Raw genomic sequence first — 18054 nt, 5'->3', positions numbered from 1 at the left:
TAAACCAGGATTTTACTCTGAAAGAGCAAAGCTCAGGGGTGTTGTGTGAAACAGAATGAGGTTGGGGTTAAAGTCCAGCTGCAAAAGAACTAGAGGAAAGGATTTAGGATTGTTTGAGGAAATACAGGTGTCCTCGGAGGCCTTGGTTTGTTCAGGAGCAACACTGAAACCAGAGTGAGTTGGGGCCACATGTCAGTGAAACTAAAGCTGCAAATGATTCACAACGTTTGCTTTACCTTGTGAACACTACGACACAGGTGGGATTCTGGACAATTCAGCTGGCTGCAGAATGTTTATCAGTCATAGAGAAGTATAATAACTTGACAATCATAGTATAATTGTGATGATTGTATAAACTTTGGGGCATTGTCTTGTCCGATCCACAAAGTCAGTACAGAGACAACTTCATCCTGAAGTGTAAAGAGTGAGCAAAATCCACTCCACCACTGTACGTTAGGATAAAGGATAAATAAAAGATATTTGAAGCTATTATAAGATTAGCAAGTGCTGCAATATGTCAAAAAACATCACTGTGTCACAGATTAAGTGTCCATTAATCACAAGAGTTTGACAGCTTTGTAAGAGGTTGTGTCTGTTACTTATGTGTGATGAAGACGTGAGTATTTACTGCACTGTACTAGTTATTCCATGGATAAATCTGTGTCTGTGCATGTTTATTTTGATAGCTTCGCATTTTTCAGAATGCAGATTGTTTTCTCAACGCACCAATAAAACTAGGTGTGTCTGGCGCAGTCCTTTAGTAATGAAGTTAGTAATGACTTAGGAGGCTGGGATTTTGTAACTGGGTATCAGTGAGGATATTTCAGAACTGGAGTCAGTGTGAGTATTGGTTCTTTTTTCAATACTTTCCTTTTTCTACAGAAGAAATGTCCATTTTCCATTTAATGAAATAAGCCAAACGTCTCCACAACATCATGTTAATTGAAGGCTCAACACAAACTACTATTTGTTTCAGTATAAAATTTGCAAATCTATGATTTATATCAGGCAATATTTGGTCAAAGAAAGTGAAACAGGACTAAAAATTTGACTTAAGCATTTGGTGAGAATTTTTGGTACAGAGTTTTCAGTACTCAGTTCTACGGAGTCGGTCACTTTTGAAAAAGTGTTCATGTCTGATACTCATCATGTAAATCCCCTTCTGACACAAACTCACTGATGTGCCACAGTTTATATTTTTGCCATTCTAAAGTTATGATACCTCAGCTGGTTCGTCTGTGTTTTTATAAAATGTTGTTTTGCCATTTTAGCCCCTTTCTTTAATTATTGTTTGCGTTTGTAAATTAGAAATGGCCATCTCACACTTGTGTCGACACATCGAGGACTAACAGCGTGGGTTTTGTGTACATTTGCCTGAATAAACATAAATATAATTTGTCCTACTATAGGTTTTTCTTGTTTCTTTACGGTTGTTCCTGGTTACCTTTACCACAGACTCAAAGCAGAAAAGTATGAAGTCTCACAGTGTGTATGTGTGTTGTTATGTCTATCAGTGTGTGTGTGTGTCATGGCCTCAGTTTTAACCTCAGTGCTTACACACATACAAATTTACACTCTCACACTCCAGCTGAGACGGGGATGTGAGTGAATAATGACTTTGAGCTTTTTTGGCAGCTTCAGCTTCCTTCTGCATCCACACTGTGAAAACAGTAAGTAGTCACAAAAACAGTTGTAGAATCAATACTCCAACAACTGACCTCAACATTATGTTAATCACAAGACTGATAGCTTAATAACACTGAACTGTCTCCCTGTTAAAGCTCGCTTGGTTAAGTCCATTACCACAGGGTGCTGGCTGTGCAGCATAGATGGAGATTACAGAGATAAGACCTTAATGCCCTCGGACACCTTCCCCTGTCTAAACCTCTTCCTCCTCCTCCACCACAACCCCCCGGGTGTCCCCTCCATCAGAGCCTCCTCTCAGCTCATCCACTCTTTCTCTGGACACTTGAAGACACGGTGACCCATCAGCCAGCTGCCATGAAGACAGGTCTCGCCCTGCTGCTGCTCATCTCTCTGGCCTGCCACAGTAAGTCTCACTGATACCAATACTGCATTTGGGGGTTTTCCGCAGTGGGGAAGGATTTAATTGATAAGCAGCTGGCAGACTTGTTGCTGAGAGGTTACAGAAGCACTGTGATACAGAGGATCCAGGATTTTTCTGTACCATTTGGGACGTTTTCCATATGATACAGATTTAAACCTGCAAGGTTTGAATTATGTATGTGTCAACTTAGTCTGCAATAAATGTCTCCTGCATGGTGGAAAAATCTATACACTAGTACAATCTAACAGGTTGTTGTGACATATAGCAGCTTTGATTGTGTGCAAATGTGTCATTAAGTCTATTCAACGCAAGCAAGTGAATGTGTGTGTGTGTGTGTGTGTGTGTGTGTGTGTGTATGTGTGTGTGTATGTGGACGCATGCTTTCACCTGCCTGTGAACATACATGCTTAGTCTCAAATCAGGTGCTCTCTCCTGCTCTGTCTGTAAAGGCCACGCCCTCAAATGTCACACATGCGTTGCGTCCAATGAGGACGACTGCAACCGACAGGGCTCCACCTCCTGCCCTCAGTACGCCGACGCCTGCTCCACCATCACAGGACCCAGTGAGTAAACACACACCCAGGAAAACATGCAACTCGAGTATGATTGGGTTGAATACAGTACTGTCAAAGTCTCACTAGAGGTCAGCGTAACACTGACGTCCCACTGCTAGTGTGAGGGAGCTCATGCTGTTTCCATTGACAAAGAAGAGGTTTTAAAGTCAGAATAAAAACCCATATTGCAGGAACAAATAGTTTTTTTGGATATATTACAAAAACCCAACATCTAACATTATTCTGTTTGTTTATACATATATGTGTGTGTGAGTGCGTGGAATCATAAAGCCAGCCTCTCATCATCTGAGGTTGCTGGATGTTATCCCGGCGGTTTATGATAACCACAGACCTCTGTAGGCCCATATGTGTGTGCGTGTGTGTGAAGAGAAGAAGAGCGAGAGTTCATGGGGTTCACAGCGCCACACCAAGTTAACACAAGTGGTCAGCCTTCGATCACTTCGCAGCAGTTAAACTGTGAAGGTCTGCTGGCAGCGTCACGCATCCTTCTCCTGTAATGCTCTCTTTCCAGACACCGTGATGAAGTCGTGCACGTACAAGGCGTTCTGTGACAAGGCTCACGGCGGCAGCTCCGGAGCCAAGATGGAATGTTGCTTTGGTGACGACTGTAACGGGCCCCACAGGAGCCACAGCCACGGGAATCACCGCCACAATGGCGCAGGGGCTCTGGCCTCCAGCCCCGTCCTGCTGATCGCGGCCCTGCTGCTGCGCATGGCCTTCAGTCAGTAAAAACACCCTCCACTTTTTTTTTTGATTCATCTTCTCCTCCTCTTCTGTTTCATCCAGTCATTTGCTATGTTGTCTATCCATCCACCCTCTCCTCTCTGTCACTGGGCCCCTCAGAGATTTTTAAAAAAAGGATTTGAGTGGAAGACAGTTTCAAGTTGTTTAAGACAAAAACAAAAAAAGTGTTTCTGATGGCATATAACGTCCTACTCAACGCCTTTGATTGTGTCATTTTTTTTATCATCATCAAAAACTTGAATAGTAACCTCCTTGTCTGTAGTGGTATGTTCACTTTCAGGTGATGTAAAGCTGTAAAGCAGCCTGTGAACCTGAGCGTGTTCGTGGGAAGTAAATGTGTGCAAAGTGAAGCACACCTACCTATGGTTTTGGTACAGCCGGTGGGTTTGGTTTTGGTAGGTGCCTCTGTGAGTAGCTAGTGCACAGCTCGCTTGACACCATAGAGCCACATTATTCAGCTGTGTTGTTGCCGTGGTAACCAGAAAGGAAACTACAATTTTAACACCACAATCTTAGGAAATTGTTTGAAGACTTTTGTAATGGTGTTTTTAGTGCTTGAATTGTTCTTTTTTTTTGTGCATGTAAGCTTGTCTGAATAAAGATACAATCACACCCTTATTTTGTGTGTGTGTGTGTGTGTGTGTGTGTGTGTGTGTGTGTGTGTGCAACGTGTGTTTGTGTGTAGGTAAGATCACCTTGCTTTGACATTTGATACCCCACACTTGACCTTTAAAAGCCAGAGAAAAGAGATTTGTGTTTATGTTAATGTCCCGGATTGTACAAGCGCACGTACAGTAGAGAGAAAATAGTCTGTGATTTTTCAGCAGAGACAGGGGGGTCTGTGGAAACTTCAGGACTTCCTTCTGTAAACTGTGTAACTTGAATCCTGTGCAGTCGCCACAGGATATGAAATCAGCGAGGTAGGTCTCCCTCCTCCGGCAGGTCATATGACGTGCAACCACTTCCTCTTAACAGGAGGCCACAAATTGTACCAATACAATACAGAATCGTTCCTGTGAACTGCAGATATTTGTTTTTTCAGTACTTATTGAAGGTGTCAGGCTGTACATGCGTGAAAACTCTAAGGCCAGACTCTTGACTAGACAAGGTGTTGCAACCAGGAGGTCAGGTCAGTTCATCCTCCGAGCTCTCTTTCCGTCTCTCAGGAGTTTCATCACAGGACTCAAACTGGAGTCACCTTTGTGTAAAGGTGGAAAAACCGTGAAGCAATGCTGAAGTACCTTAAGTACTTAAGTAGGATACAGCCTGAGGTGCTTTACATGTTGTGAGACTTGCAATGTTGAAGTTGTTACTTGCACATTAAGATTTTACATAAAAACACAAGATAAACTCAGAAAATTAGACGCATTCTGTGAGGTCACATGTTCCTGCATGTTAAAACTGAACCCAACAACCCATTGACGAGAGCTCATTGATGTAAAACACAAAGCTGTTCAGGCTAAAACAAGAAACTAAAACAGTACTGAGCAAATTCATTTTAAGAAAGTTTATTATTTGCTGAGTTACAACTATAAAGATTATTTATGGAATATTTTTTCTCCATGAGCATATTTGCATAAAGCATATCCTATTTGCACAAACAGACGACAAACAGCGGTTATTTCTGTATTTCTCTTCTAAGGTTGTTGAATGTTTAGAAAGCATATAGTAGGCCCACATGACAGCTCTTTATTTAAATGTAGTATAATTTAGTATGTTTTAGTACGTTTGTTTAACCAGATATAGTTTTTAGGCACAAAACTCCATAAATTGAAATGACAGGGATTTCATATTTCTACTCCAGAAACTCCCGACAATGTAGAGAGGGCTTTGGAACAACAAGTAGAAATTATAACTGGACAGTTAAATTAATATATATATATATATATATATATATATATATATGTATATTTTAAATGCTCAGGAAATGCTACAGAGTTTGGTTTGGTGGCTAGTCAAATATTTGTAAGGTGGGGGGCTGTGCTGGGGAAATTTAGTCTCATGACCTCAGGATTTTCAAAAATCCTCTGCTTTGTAGTCCAACTGCTGCTTTTATACTGTAAGTACAGGAAATATTTTGTTTTGGCACATCATCTTACACCTGTCACACACTCACCTCCACTTGGCAGGTGTATGAATGACACTATTCTTCTCTGTGTTCCTGTTTCTCCAAGTTTACACTCCCTTCCTTTATAGCTGCTTTATGATTGACTGAATGAACCAACTGATTCGGCTGAGTGTGTGTGTGTGTGTTTGACCCAATTCTCAAGTTGCCACCTGAGAGAAGAGGATATAACATGTCGCATGCAGCTGCAGGAAGAAGGACACTGCGCACATTTTCTTAAAAAAAAAAAAAAAAAGAAGAAAGAAAAAAAAGAGCGCAAGCTGTCGAAACAAATGTAAGGAAGGGGCCTGTGCTGCATCACTTATCCTGTTAAAATGAGAAGAAAAAAAGCAGAAAGTAAGCCTGTTGAGCTGAGTTTAGTTCCTCTTCTGTGAGAGCAGCAGCAGAGAGGAGGAGGAGGAGGAGGAGGACCCGGCCGGAGCTGACAGGACGCATAGCTCACATCCGGGGCTGGTTTATTCTAATAACGAAACGTCCAACCCGGAAAAAAGACAAATCTTCTGTAATCCGATCACACAAACAAACAGACTGGACGGTGAGATGCACGCCGGCCCTGTTAAAGTGCGCTGTTTGTAAAAGTTATTCAAACTTTCTCTACCATGCTCGCATTTATCAAACTCGGCTCTCTCCGCTTCGTAGCCGTGCGGGGCGCTGGCTGTGGCGCACACTGACTCTCCACAGCGGGTAAGTAGTCAGTCGACAGTGGCACTTTGTGTGAGTGTGTGTGTGTGTGTGTGTGTGTGAGCGGTTGGTACAGTGCAGTAGGTGTGGCGGGGCCGTTGAGTCGTTGCATCTGGTGAGTCAGTGCAGGTCATCTGAGCTGAACTAATGTAATGTCTGTCAGGTGTCGCTGAGTAATTCTGCCAGATCACATCTCAACTTTTCGTCGCACGCTCACGATCACGTTATACACGCGCGCCCTATGATCCTCAAACTGGCGGCTGAAGCCAGCGGTCCACACTGTGAACACCCAGCTGTCATGAGAGAGCAGTGAGGACAGTGAGGACAGTGAAGACAGTGAGGACAGCAAGTCGTCAAAAGTGTTTGGTCCATAAAATGTCAGACAATATAAACCCAAGGTAACGTCTACAAATAACTTGCTCTGTCCAAACTGCAGCCCAAAACCCAAAGATAGGTATTTTATTTGAGTAATGCTACTTTATATTTTTAGTCCACCACAACTTTTTACTTACATTTACTTTTGAAATCAAGATTTAGTCATTTAGGCATGGCCTTCCTCAGCTTTATTAAAAGATTCAATAGACTCTTCCTTTGACTTGACATCCTCCCCTCCAAATAATATGACAGTGCTGAATTGGTCAAACCCTGTTAATCATAAAAACAACTAAACTTCACATTGGAAACAGAATAAACATAGAATAGTGCATCCCAAACATTACAGCCGCTCTTATTTTTGAACTAAGAGCTCAAGCAGCAGCAGCAGCTCTGTGCAGCTCAAGGGAAGGAGATGAGATGAGAAAGATATAGAAGACCCTCGCCTGCTCTTCCATAAATTTCCCACTACCCTCCTGTGAGCAAAAAGAAAAAATACATAACCCCCTTTTTCACCCCCTTCCCCCATAATAATTTTTATACAGTCCCTAAATATAAGAGGCAGTGTTATAGAAAGTATATGAGGCTGTTAAAATGAGTTTTACCTCAAGCGCCTACAGCACTGAAGTTAATGCATCAGTAATATCAATAATATTCCACCACTGTCAGCCAATCCTGAGAGTGAGAGGCTCGAAAATGAGCCAAAATGAAAATGACTCAAACGATTAATCGATTATTGAAATAGTTGCAAATTAATTTTTTCTGCTGCTTTTACATGTCCAAGTCAATTTAATTGTCACAGGGAGTACTGTTCAGGTAGTTGTGTCATGTCCTCTGTGGCTCTGGAGAGAAAATGGTCCATCCAAATCGTTAAAACTCTACATTACAAACAGGGGGCATGGGAGGGTCTAACGTAAGATGCTGCTCCTGAGTGCTGAGTTGCTTGCAGGGAAGTGTAGGATTTAGCGTCTGTGAAGTTTGACTCGGCCTGTTCTGCATTGATTTTGATCGTCCTTTTGTTGTTCTGCCTCTCACAAGACTTAGAAGAAGCACATAACCAAGTTGCGAAAGTGTAACTGACAGCAGTTTGAATCCGTTTCTGTTAGAGATTACACAAATAAAGCAGATGTGTAAACTGTGTGTAGGTGGGTTTCACTTCACAGCCCTGGATGTGGTAAAAGACAATGACACTGATATCACTGCTGTGATCTGTACACGGTGTTCTGTCCTCGAACTCAAATTTATATTAATAGCTACAGTATTTATGTGTGTGTGTGTTTCAAAACCGAAGTACTGTAAATCTCATAGAAATGTGCTAAAGACTGTATGAATTATATTTATTGGTAAAGTTTCACCCAAGATGCCACAGGCGCACCGCTGCTTCTCCCTGTAATGGTTAAGCCAGATGTTTTCTGATACCCAAAATGGTTTACGGGCGTGTGCCGGAGTGTGTGTGTGCCAGTCTCAGCGTCGGTATCTGTGTGACCTCTGCGGCATCGTTTTCACTTTTCCATTACACCCAGAGTTTCTGCTAAAGGCTTCTTTGACCTATTTCAGTGGCAAAAGACAAGATGTTGCACGGGTGACGCACCAGAAGCACAGCCCACCACTCAGTAGCAGCAGTTCCATCAGCACAGTGAGGATGCAGCGTCTGTCCCTGTTTGTCTCTGCTTTGTTGGGTGACGTGTGTGAACGTTTTCATGGAAATGTTGATAATTTCCATCTCTTGAATGGTTTTAAGCCAAGACAGTCCTGTAAAAGCCCTGGCAGAGGGCTCAGCCATTCAGTCCTGATTATATATTTTATATGACTGTCACTTACGTTATGATTTTTGTTCTTATAAAAAAAAAATCAGTCACAGATGTGGCCTAGTTAGCCGTCATGTTACCTTTGTGGCCACGTTATATTCAAGTTCTATCAATAAATTAATGTATAGGGAACAGTAAGGAAAAGGAAAACCTGCTTTGCATCTTTTACTTCAGTGCATCTAACTGCGTCATTGTGATTACTTAAGTCTGTAGAGACGTAAAAGAAGCAACAGTGAGGGGACTCAAAGTTCCCCCAGTGATTTAAGGAGGGCCAGATTATAAAACAGAGCTTTCAACATGTCTTCTGACTCCCCCCCCGAATGTACAGATGTCCGCCATAGATAACATTCTCTTGTAAAGCAAACACCATCGAAATCTCAGCAGCATACCTGAGTGTCTGAGCTGAGTCCTGACGTTGTTGTCCGTCAGTCAGCAGCTCAGTGATTCACATGGATGGCATCATCTTAATGAATACATCTCACCAGCCCCCTCCCTCTCCTCTTTCCCCCTATTCCTCCCTCCTCCCGCTCTCCTCCCTCCCTCTCTCCTCTCTCTTCTCTGGCCAGTGGAAATGTGCGTGTGTGCAGATCTTGAGTGCAGTCTGTAATTTTTGGCTGTGGTGGAGGGCCTCAGCTCAGCCTCGGGCTTCAGGGTTTGCTGCTCAGCCTCAATCACGTCACATGAAAAACTGCTGAGTGTTAGCGGGTCTCTTTCTTCCTGTGTGTGTGTGTGTGTGTGTGTGTGTGTGTGTGTGTGTGCTTGTGTGTGTTTGAACAGTAAATGAAAGATGGTTTATCCTCCACATCTGCCTCTCCGTCCTATGAGTCTATATCTCCTGTTGCTCCCTTTACATTTTTGCCTCCAGTTGTCTATCTGACGTGAGTGTCTGTCCGTGCGTCCCAGTGATATGTGATAGCAGCAGCATGCCGTACTTGGACCGGCTGAACCGTGTATGCGGCTTCCTGGACATCGAGGAGAAGGAGAACAGTTGCCGCTTCCAGAGGCGATACTTCATCCTGGACACGCAGGGAAACGCTCTGCTGTGGTATATGGACAACCCTCAGGTGCACACATGCATGACACACACTTGCACAAACAGCAAGAGGAAGTAAAATTGACCAATAGGAGCTGTGTAACCTTGGACTCTGAGCCAATGATGAGTCTGTGTGTTTGTGTTTGCATGCAGAACCTGCCCAGTGGAGCCAGCTTTGTTGGCAGCCTGAAACTAACCTACATCTCGAAGGTAAACCGCTGCCTGTCACATAATAATATAACACATAACGTCCGGTGAACATGTAGCAGCGTGGACACAGGAATTCACTGGAGTGCACACTTATGGAAACATGCAAATATGGTGCACAGATACACCAGGCCGGAGTTATCTGTAGTTCTAGCTAACAGTCACATGCAGAAGCAGACTTTGTGAAGTTTTCCAGATGTCAGTGCTGAGCTAACCAGAGATAATGACATCTGGCTTCACTGCACGGCAGCGCTGACAGCTCCTCCCTGGACACTCTGAGTCAAATAGACGTCAAAGATATGAACTGTTTCTCCTCTCCTCTCCTCTCCTCTCCTCTCCATGTGTCTCCTTTTGTCTCCTCTTTTCTCTTTGCTTTTTGTCTCCTCTCCTCAACTTTTGCTTGATCTCCTCTCCTCTCAAATCCCTTGTCTCTTATTCCCTACTTTCTTTATGTCTCCTCATTCAATTTTGTCTCCTCTCTTCTCCTTTTGTTGTGTCTCCTTTCCTTTTGTCTCCTCCCCTCTTCTTTTGTCTCTTTTCCTTTTGTGTCCTCTCCTCTCTTCTCCTCTTCTCAGGTGAATGAAGCAACAGCGAAGCAAAAGCCCAAGACAGAGTTCTGCTTTGGTGAGTTTTTCTGGGAAACACTGAGTCATGTTTATACAGTAGCACACAAAGGCATTAATTTTATTCACACATGTGATAAAATGATATAATGCGGTTATTGTGGAATTTATGGGATTGGTTTCTATTTTTGAAGTCATCAATGCAGTTTCCCGGCGGTACTTCCTCCAAGCCAACGATGTGACTGACATGAGGGACTGGGTGGCCGCTCTCAACAAGGCCAGCAAGATCACTGTGAGTGCAACACACACACACACACACACACACACACACACACACTATTACACGCAGATGTCTTTGTCTAATGTGTAAGAAGAAGGCTAAAGCAGCAGTTATTGATAAGGGATTTGTTTCCACATGATCGCAGGAAGCTCCAGTTTGTGGTGGTTTGACTGAAACCAGTTTGACTCTGACGGGCACAAATGCCGGCGCGTTGGCCACAAATACCCTCTTACACACTTGGTGAATGAGGAAATTGTGAATGTGCATGAATATGAGCGATAAGACACACACGTCACTGTGGTGAAGGTGTCAGAACACCATTGCGAGTGTGTAAGTGAACATGCCGTGCACATTCATCTTGCACATTTGCATAATATTTGTGTGTGTTCGGCGAGATGACCGGGGCACTGTTGACTGGCGACATCCAGATGTCTCATGACGGCAGATGACAGAGAAGAGTGTTTCTCTTTTTCTCTCACCTGCACACTGACACCGGAAGCAGCTCTGCTCACTCTCTCTTTCACTTCCCCTCCGATGGAAGGGCTTCTCTGCCGCCTTTTCTCAGCTTCCTTGGCCTCAATGACACCTTACATAAGAAATACTCCCTAAAGTGGAATGGACATAATGTAAATGCAGGAATGAAAGTAAAGCACTAACTGATGGATTCATGTAGTTATTTACAAAAGAAAACTTTTTTCTAGTATTAGTTTCACACATTAAAGGGGGGAAGAGTGAGTATTTGGCTTATGCTTTGTAGGGGCCATTTATTATTTATTTGGCATTTTGTCTTTTGTTGGGCAGCTTACAGTGAAAATACAGACAGGAAGTATGAGAGAGAGAGAGGTTTAGAGGTTTTTTGGTGTGTGTCTTAGGCCCCTTATATATTTTGAGTATTTAATTTTTTTCATGGTATTTACCTTATTTTATTTAGTATTTCCGTTTGCTGGGTCTTCATTGTTTTTTTATGAATTCACCTCAGATTCATAAAGAGAAAAAATATGTACCCAGAATATGTATGTATGTACAGTAGCAATGATTTATTTGTTATTTCTTTGCGTGCTGGCCAATAGATAAATAAACAAAAAAAGTAATGCTTCTGTATGAACAGTGCACTTCATTTACAGTTTATATCTAAGGTTTATGGACAAAAAACTGTTGCGTTATTATCCTATTAAACGCTTCTTAAGCTTCGTTAGCATTTCTCAATGAAACATGTGACTTATGCTAACTCGTGAGCTAGCTTGTGACTGTTGATACCCAAGTGAAACTGTGCTCACTAACTGTTCTTTCAGTTCAGCAGTAGTTTGGATCCTCATTAGTCGTTACCATGGCAACAACTGCCCTCGTTTGGGTCCTTGTTAGAACGTATAATATAATAAACAAATCAACTTGCATTGCATACAGTAAATAACACAATTACAATGTCACTATTATAACCATCACAATATGTGATAACATGACATGAATAGAAAACTTGACAGTAAAACCTCCAAATTGAGTAAAGAATAATAAAATTCAAACTCTTAAACAACCCCTTAGACTGTGATGGATGTTTTCATGCAGAACATTTTACAGTTGCACTGTTGCAGCATGGAGACTCTCAGTGGGAATTAAACCACTGACCTCTGACAATTAGCAGCAAACCTTACCAACCCACTAAGCTCCGCTTTGTTGCCATGCTGACAGGTTCCCAAGTCTGGCCCTGCACCTCCAAGGTCTGATGTGCCCGCAGTGATCAGTGACACTCAGGGAGGGAAGAGGCAGCAGGCCTACAAGACCGAGATCATCGGTGGCGTGGTGGTGCACACTCCCATCCAGGTAATGACAACCAATGTGGTCACTACGACGACGTTAAAGGTGACGCTGCTGGTGCTAGAAGCCAGGATTTGCGTTAATGAGCATTGTTTTTGCCCGTTACATTTATTTTCAGCAAAGCAAAACAGAGTACAGCTTTCCCCTCAGCCTCCAAAACCACTCTGTGGGTAATCTGCTATATTCTGAAGATGTTGGTTGCATGATTGTTGTAATGATAATGAAGATGGTTGTGATGAAATGTTTCAGAATGAGAGCGAAGAGGCAGAAGGGAGAGAGAGGAAGGGCAACAGGCCAGGCGTGCTGAGGTGCGGTTACTGTGTCAAACAGGGAAATGTGGTGAGTACCCAGCTACTTATAACTGTTTAACTCTACGTTTGAACAAAACAGCTTCGTGTGGAAACTGAAATGTGTGTGTGTGTGTGTGTGTGTGTGTGTGTGTGTGTGTGTGTGTGTGTGTGTGTGTGTGTGTGTGTGTGTGTGTGTGTGTGTGTGTGTGTGTGTTTCAGAGGAAGAGCTGGAAGAGGAGGTTTTTCACGCTGGATGACAATGCAGTCAGTTACTACAAGTCTGAGATGGTGAGGAGCCAGACTTTTTCTATTCCCTCTGACATGTTGATGTTTTTTTTTTAGTGGTCTTTGTCTGTTCACGTCTGAATTGTGCTCACGTTTGTCTCAGGATAAGGAGCCTCTCCGAGCTGTTCCACTGAGGGACATTCAGAAGGTCCATGAATGTCTCGTCAAGTCAGGGTGAGTCAAATGTGAATCACTGAGTCAACCACCATTTTACTTTCTCTCCGTCTGGTTATTTCTACTACTGATGTAAACATATAGGAATATTTGAATAAGATTACACTTTAAACATATACAAGCAGCATCCGAATGTTTGCAGCCTACAGAATGACAGGCTAACATGGGAGTGTCAGTACTTTTAAGTTTGATATTCAAACATTCAGGGAGGTTTTTTCAGTTTCCTCCAGATTTGTTGTTCGGTGCAGGATTAAGCCTGACTGATGGCTCATTTTTTAGCTTTATAATGTTTCATCATAGACACTTCAGACCACTTTACATTAATCTGGACCTCCTATTATATACAAAACCTCCGCTAGTTATTTCCCCACTGTTAAAACCTCCCATTCTATTTCTAGTATTGATTTCCACCTGGACCATTAACAGTTACACAGCTATATTTTCTTTTTTGATGGTGGGGTTCAGCTTCAAATAATGCTTTATTATTTGATTAATTTATCTGCATGGTTAGAATACAATGTTATTTTGTGAATAGCTAACTAAAGGAGTGTAAATGACAATAGAAAACAACTGAACACAGTTAATGAGGCAGTCCTGACAACTTCCTGTATAAATCCGAATACAGATGTTTTTGTAAAATAAAAAAACAGATACAGATAGTAGATTTGCTGCACACATGTTCCTTTAGCCACTGTATTATTCAGCATGATCATGTTCCGCTTTGTGTGTCCATCAGGGATCTCCTGCTGAGAGACAACCTGTTTGAGATCATCACCGGCTCCAGAACCTTCTACATTCAGGTACAATTGCGTCTTCCTGTTCTACCAACCAGTCAGTGGCTGTGTTCCTCACAAGGTTTAAAATCTGTCGTTAGATTAGATCCAAGTTCTTTTGTTAGTTTGGGCAGAGAGGGTCGATACTCCCAGGTGTATCCGTCCTGATGTTTTGAGTTGTTTTTCTAAATGCTCGGCTGCTGATGTGTGGCACGAGCTGTTTTTTTAGGAGCATGAAAAGTTTGTTTTTGTGAAAGAGGCACAGCCATCTGTTACCATAACAACAACAACAACATCCGCTGCCCCTCCTGGGAGAACAGCTGACACAGGGGGTCCTATCAGACGGGAGGTGTTGGGAGAGAGAGAGGTTGCAAGCAAGAGCACATTTATTTTTGTCTGTGCAAGAAAAAAAAGGAAGCATGACAAACATTTAGTAAACTGAAACAAACAACACAAACAAAAATAGATTAAACTGAGATCCTCATATCTGCAGATGATCATAGCGGAAGTGTGGACACCAGCGTGAAAAATGATCTTAAACTAAAATGAAATTTGAATTACAAATTAAAATTAGAGCATTTTAACTTTGGTTACTATCATACTTAAAAATAAACATCAGTTTTATGAAAAGGTAACACTTTTTCTAATAACTTCAAAGATTTCTTGTGGTTAGTACACATCAGCTGACATATACACCACTATCAGTATATCTGTGATGAGCTGAAACCAGCTGATTTATCAGCCATTCTAATATATGTTGGTTGAGCTCTGATATTCTTTTTTTTGTCAAACCTGTCTGTGGCACTCACCTTGAGCATATTGTTTCATGCTGATGATGTAAATCTTTAAAGATTGGTCACAAATATATAATTTCATTTTTTTTTTTAAAGGCTCCAAACAAAACAGCTGGGCACTGTAGGTTTATATATTACTCTAACAAGAGTAAATAGTGCATTTGTTGTGGACTATTTTCAGATTTAATTTCTTATGAATCACAGCAATAAGCTGCATCAGACAAATATACAATATCTGTTAGCAGGATCAATTTTTTGTTGGTTTTGGTACTTAGATTTATTGACAAGAAGAAAAATATAGAATATTAGCAGCTTTTAGAAAATGTGATACAACACAATAGGACAAACCACTACAATAGCGAGTGTGAAAATAAGTGCAGATAAGCAGCTCTGCAAGGCTTTGTCTTCTGGTAATGTTTCTCTACAGACAGACTCTCCAGAGGAGATGCATGGCTGGATCAGGGACATTGAGATGAAGATCCAGGACTTCAGAGGTCCCCCTAAGGTAACTACAATCCTGTCTTGCTATATGTTCTTGGAGGAGAAGTGAGAACTCTAGGGTATGATCAACGCCGATGATGATGTGTTCATCTCTCTCCTTGAAGGGTTTTCCATTTAAACGTACGTCCTCTCTCTATCGAAGCCACAACGCCTCCTCAGCATCTCGAGGTCAACAGGGCGATGAGCGTAGACCTCCTCTGATCAAGTCCTGTTCTGTGGCCCCGGGCTGGCAGCCCTGGATGCCCGTCCCATCGTGTGAGCCCTCCATCCTGGACGCAGAGGAAGAAGACAGTGCTTTCAGCCCCGTGCCCACCTTGCCTTCTCTCTCCTCTTCCTCCACTTCTTCCTCCACCTCGTCCTCCTCCAACTCCCTCTCCAACCCAACCCCTTGCCCCAGCGTGCCTCCAGCAGCTTCGTCCAGCGGACTGGGGATGCTCGCGGCGTCAGGAGATGTGGCAAGCGGGCGTCGGAGGCATCGCTCGCAGCCTCAGTCTCACACCAGCTGCAGCTTCCCCTTCAGCCTGGATGACGACGGCATCCGCACCACGGACGTCTAGTTCAATGAAGTCTGTCCAGACTCCTGTGTGGACTCAAGTGTTGGTACCTGCTTTAAAATGAATGTGACTGGTAATAATAGTATTCCCTGCTAATGAAGTGACACTGTGACCTCCCGCCTCTATGCCTTGAGATTGGGGCCCCCTGCTGGTCTTGTAGCTGTATTACAGACGAAGGATGCACCCAGCTGGAAGGGGACCGAGGGCCGCAGTGTTTGTTGTTCACAGGACTGTGAAAAAGTATGATGGAGTGTTTTTAGTGCAACTTCCTCTGAAAACTTGAATAATCTTGTTATTAATTGCTCTTGCAGACAAATGATGGCACATGCTTTCAATCTGTTGCACTTGTCACATCGGAGACGTAACACTGTCATCGAAAACATGTTTCCACCCCTGCTAGAAGTATTCACAAGTGCATTTTAACACAATAGTATCCATTGTTTTTATACCCAAGCTTATGTTCACTAAATACTTTAAAATAATTTGGGTGTTTTTAGTTTCTTTGGAGCCCAGCAGTGTTTTTCCCTCTTTCTTCCTAAGACATTGTGTGAAAAGCTTCACATCCACTTACCTTCATTAACAAGCATTTTATTACTAACATGTAATGTGTCAGGGGGAAAGTATCCTGTGGGTCTCATAATAACGGTACATGCACTCACATGTTGCAGCCGGTGCAGACACATAAGATGGAGTCAGCAGCAGCTTTTATGTGTTTTAAACAGGAGCTTAATATACTTGGCTTAAAGATCAATCGTCAGTAAACTGTGACTCCTCTCTTAACTTTTGAAAGGTTACCGTGATAATACAGCCGTGTTTAGATGGTACTTGTAGAATGTACTGCCAACATCAAAGTACAGCTGATCAGCTGGTTGACAGCTTTGTAAATGTGATTTTCTTATTGCAGCATTATGTGGGGAAAATGTGCCACTACTTCTGGTAATTTAATTGTAATTCCGCACTTTGCTTTTTCTCATTTTTACTTGTGTTTTGTTTTGTTTTTTTGTCACAGCTTTCACAGCAGATATTACAGCTTGCTCTGAGCTGATGCCTCAGATACTTTGTGTTGTTACACCATTAGTCTCAGCCCCTCTCAGGTTCACCTCAAGACTTCATTGATGTGGTACCATGTTCATGCCTGTTTCCGTTTTCTGAAGCTGTGTGCACTCGTCTGCCTGCGTATAATGTTAATTTTCTTTCTTGTACATTAAATGATGCTTTTTATTTGTCTTGTTTGGGTTGTTTTTGATCTGAAGTTCATCGCTTGTTTCAGTTAGACTGTTCACACTCTGCCATCTAGTGGCCAGTGTGTCAACCTCATTTCACCCCAAAGATAGCACCAACTAACTGAAGAGTTTTACCTTTGGATAGAAGTGATGGCATTAAGATTTTTAAAGTTTTGTCTCTTAAGAGCAAAAATGTCCAACTGCCAGGCATGCAGAGGGTCAGGGCCTGCGTATTTGACCTTTAACACTGTCACCTTAAACACATGCACGCTATGTAGACAAAAACACACATGCACATGCCAATCTAGTGCCCAGAGGCTGTGTTAAGTGAAGTGTTTCACACGTCCAGTGCAAAGGTCCATTAGGTAAAACGCCTGAAACTCTGTCCTGACCTCAGTCCACTTTCCTCTCTGCCTCCCAGTGCAGCTGTGTGGCTGCAGGACCGGCAAGAGTAAAATGTCTCCACTGAACAGTTTAAATTGTGTTGGTAGGTAAAAAGGCCCTGAGTGCTTGTGAAATGTCAGCTGTGTTGAAATGAGTTTTCAGTCTGTTAAAGACTGAACTCCTCCAGGTACTGAGAGAAATCCAAGCAGAAACATGTGTCAGGACCAGTGGTGATGAAGAGAGGGACAGTGATGAAGTATGGTGAGTTTAAGGAAAGAAAAAGCACTGCATGTATGTGTAAAACAAACTCCACATCTTGGACTTTTGGACACACTTATCTAAAACCTCCCATCGATATAATCAACTCTGGTGAGCTTCTTATCTCTCCATTAATACTGCTGAGAAACAGTAAAGAGATAAAGGGCTGGAAATATGGTGACGCACAATATGCCTTCGAGGTTGACTTTCTTTTCTGTGTGTCTGCACGAACATAATGTAAAGGTCACGCAGCACTTCAGTTTGACGCCTGTGAGTGACGGGCAGCTCTGAGGCCTGACAGACACACTGCTCCCCTAAATGTTAATATTCCCACATGGATGACTCTGCATCAGACTGCTCCCTCTCTCTGATGCCATTACACTCTGGTGATTTTACATGTTGCTCCTAAATATAGTCGCTGTAGCTGGATGGTTATGCTCTGTTGCTTGTTCAGTGGCTTGAGCTCAGGCAGGTAAAATGTATATGATGAAGTAGATGTATATGATGATGATCTACATGATATTTGTTTCTATTTTGACTTTGTCACATT

At 42.5% G+C, this 18054-nt stretch overlaps 1 protein-coding gene across 1 annotated transcript; it reads left to right on the top strand.

Moving 5' to 3' along the window:
- Positions 1 to 6116: 6116 nt before the first annotated feature.
- Positions 6117 to 16860, top strand: plekha2 (pleckstrin homology domain containing A2). Its single transcript, XM_070904411.1, has 12 exons — positions 6117 to 6196; positions 9277 to 9437; positions 9560 to 9616; positions 10189 to 10237; positions 10371 to 10468; positions 12143 to 12274; positions 12518 to 12607; positions 12778 to 12846; positions 12947 to 13017; positions 13754 to 13817; positions 15012 to 15089; positions 15190 to 16860. The coding sequence occupies exons 2-12, from the start codon at positions 9297 to 9299 to the stop codon at positions 15640 to 15642; spliced, it is 1302 nt and encodes a 433-aa protein (XP_070760512.1). The 5' UTR covers positions 6117 to 6196; positions 9277 to 9296; the 3' UTR covers positions 15643 to 16860.
- Positions 16861 to 18054: the final 1194 nt, after the last annotated feature.

The sequence above is a fragment of the Enoplosus armatus genome, chromosome 4 (genome assembly GCF_043641665.1).
Source record: "Enoplosus armatus isolate fEnoArm2 chromosome 4, fEnoArm2.hap1, whole genome shotgun sequence".
Classification (NCBI taxonomy): domain Eukaryota; kingdom Metazoa; phylum Chordata; class Actinopteri; order Centrarchiformes; family Enoplosidae; genus Enoplosus; species Enoplosus armatus.
The sequence above is the reverse complement of the archived record's forward strand: the minus strand, read 5'-3'. Positions and strand labels throughout refer to the sequence as shown.

Coding starts and splice junctions, on each gene's coding strand:
- plekha2 (XM_070904411.1), top strand. CDS start 9,297: ATGCCGTACTTGGACCGGCTGAACCGTGTATGCGGCTTCCTGGACATC. Junction 9,438..9,559: donor GGTATATGGACAACCCTCAG/GTGCACACATGC, acceptor GTTTGCATGCAG/AACCTGCCCAGTGGAGCCAG. Junction 13,818..15,011: donor CCAGAACCTTCTACATTCAG/GTACAATTGCGT, acceptor GTTTCTCTACAG/ACAGACTCTCCAGAGGAGAT.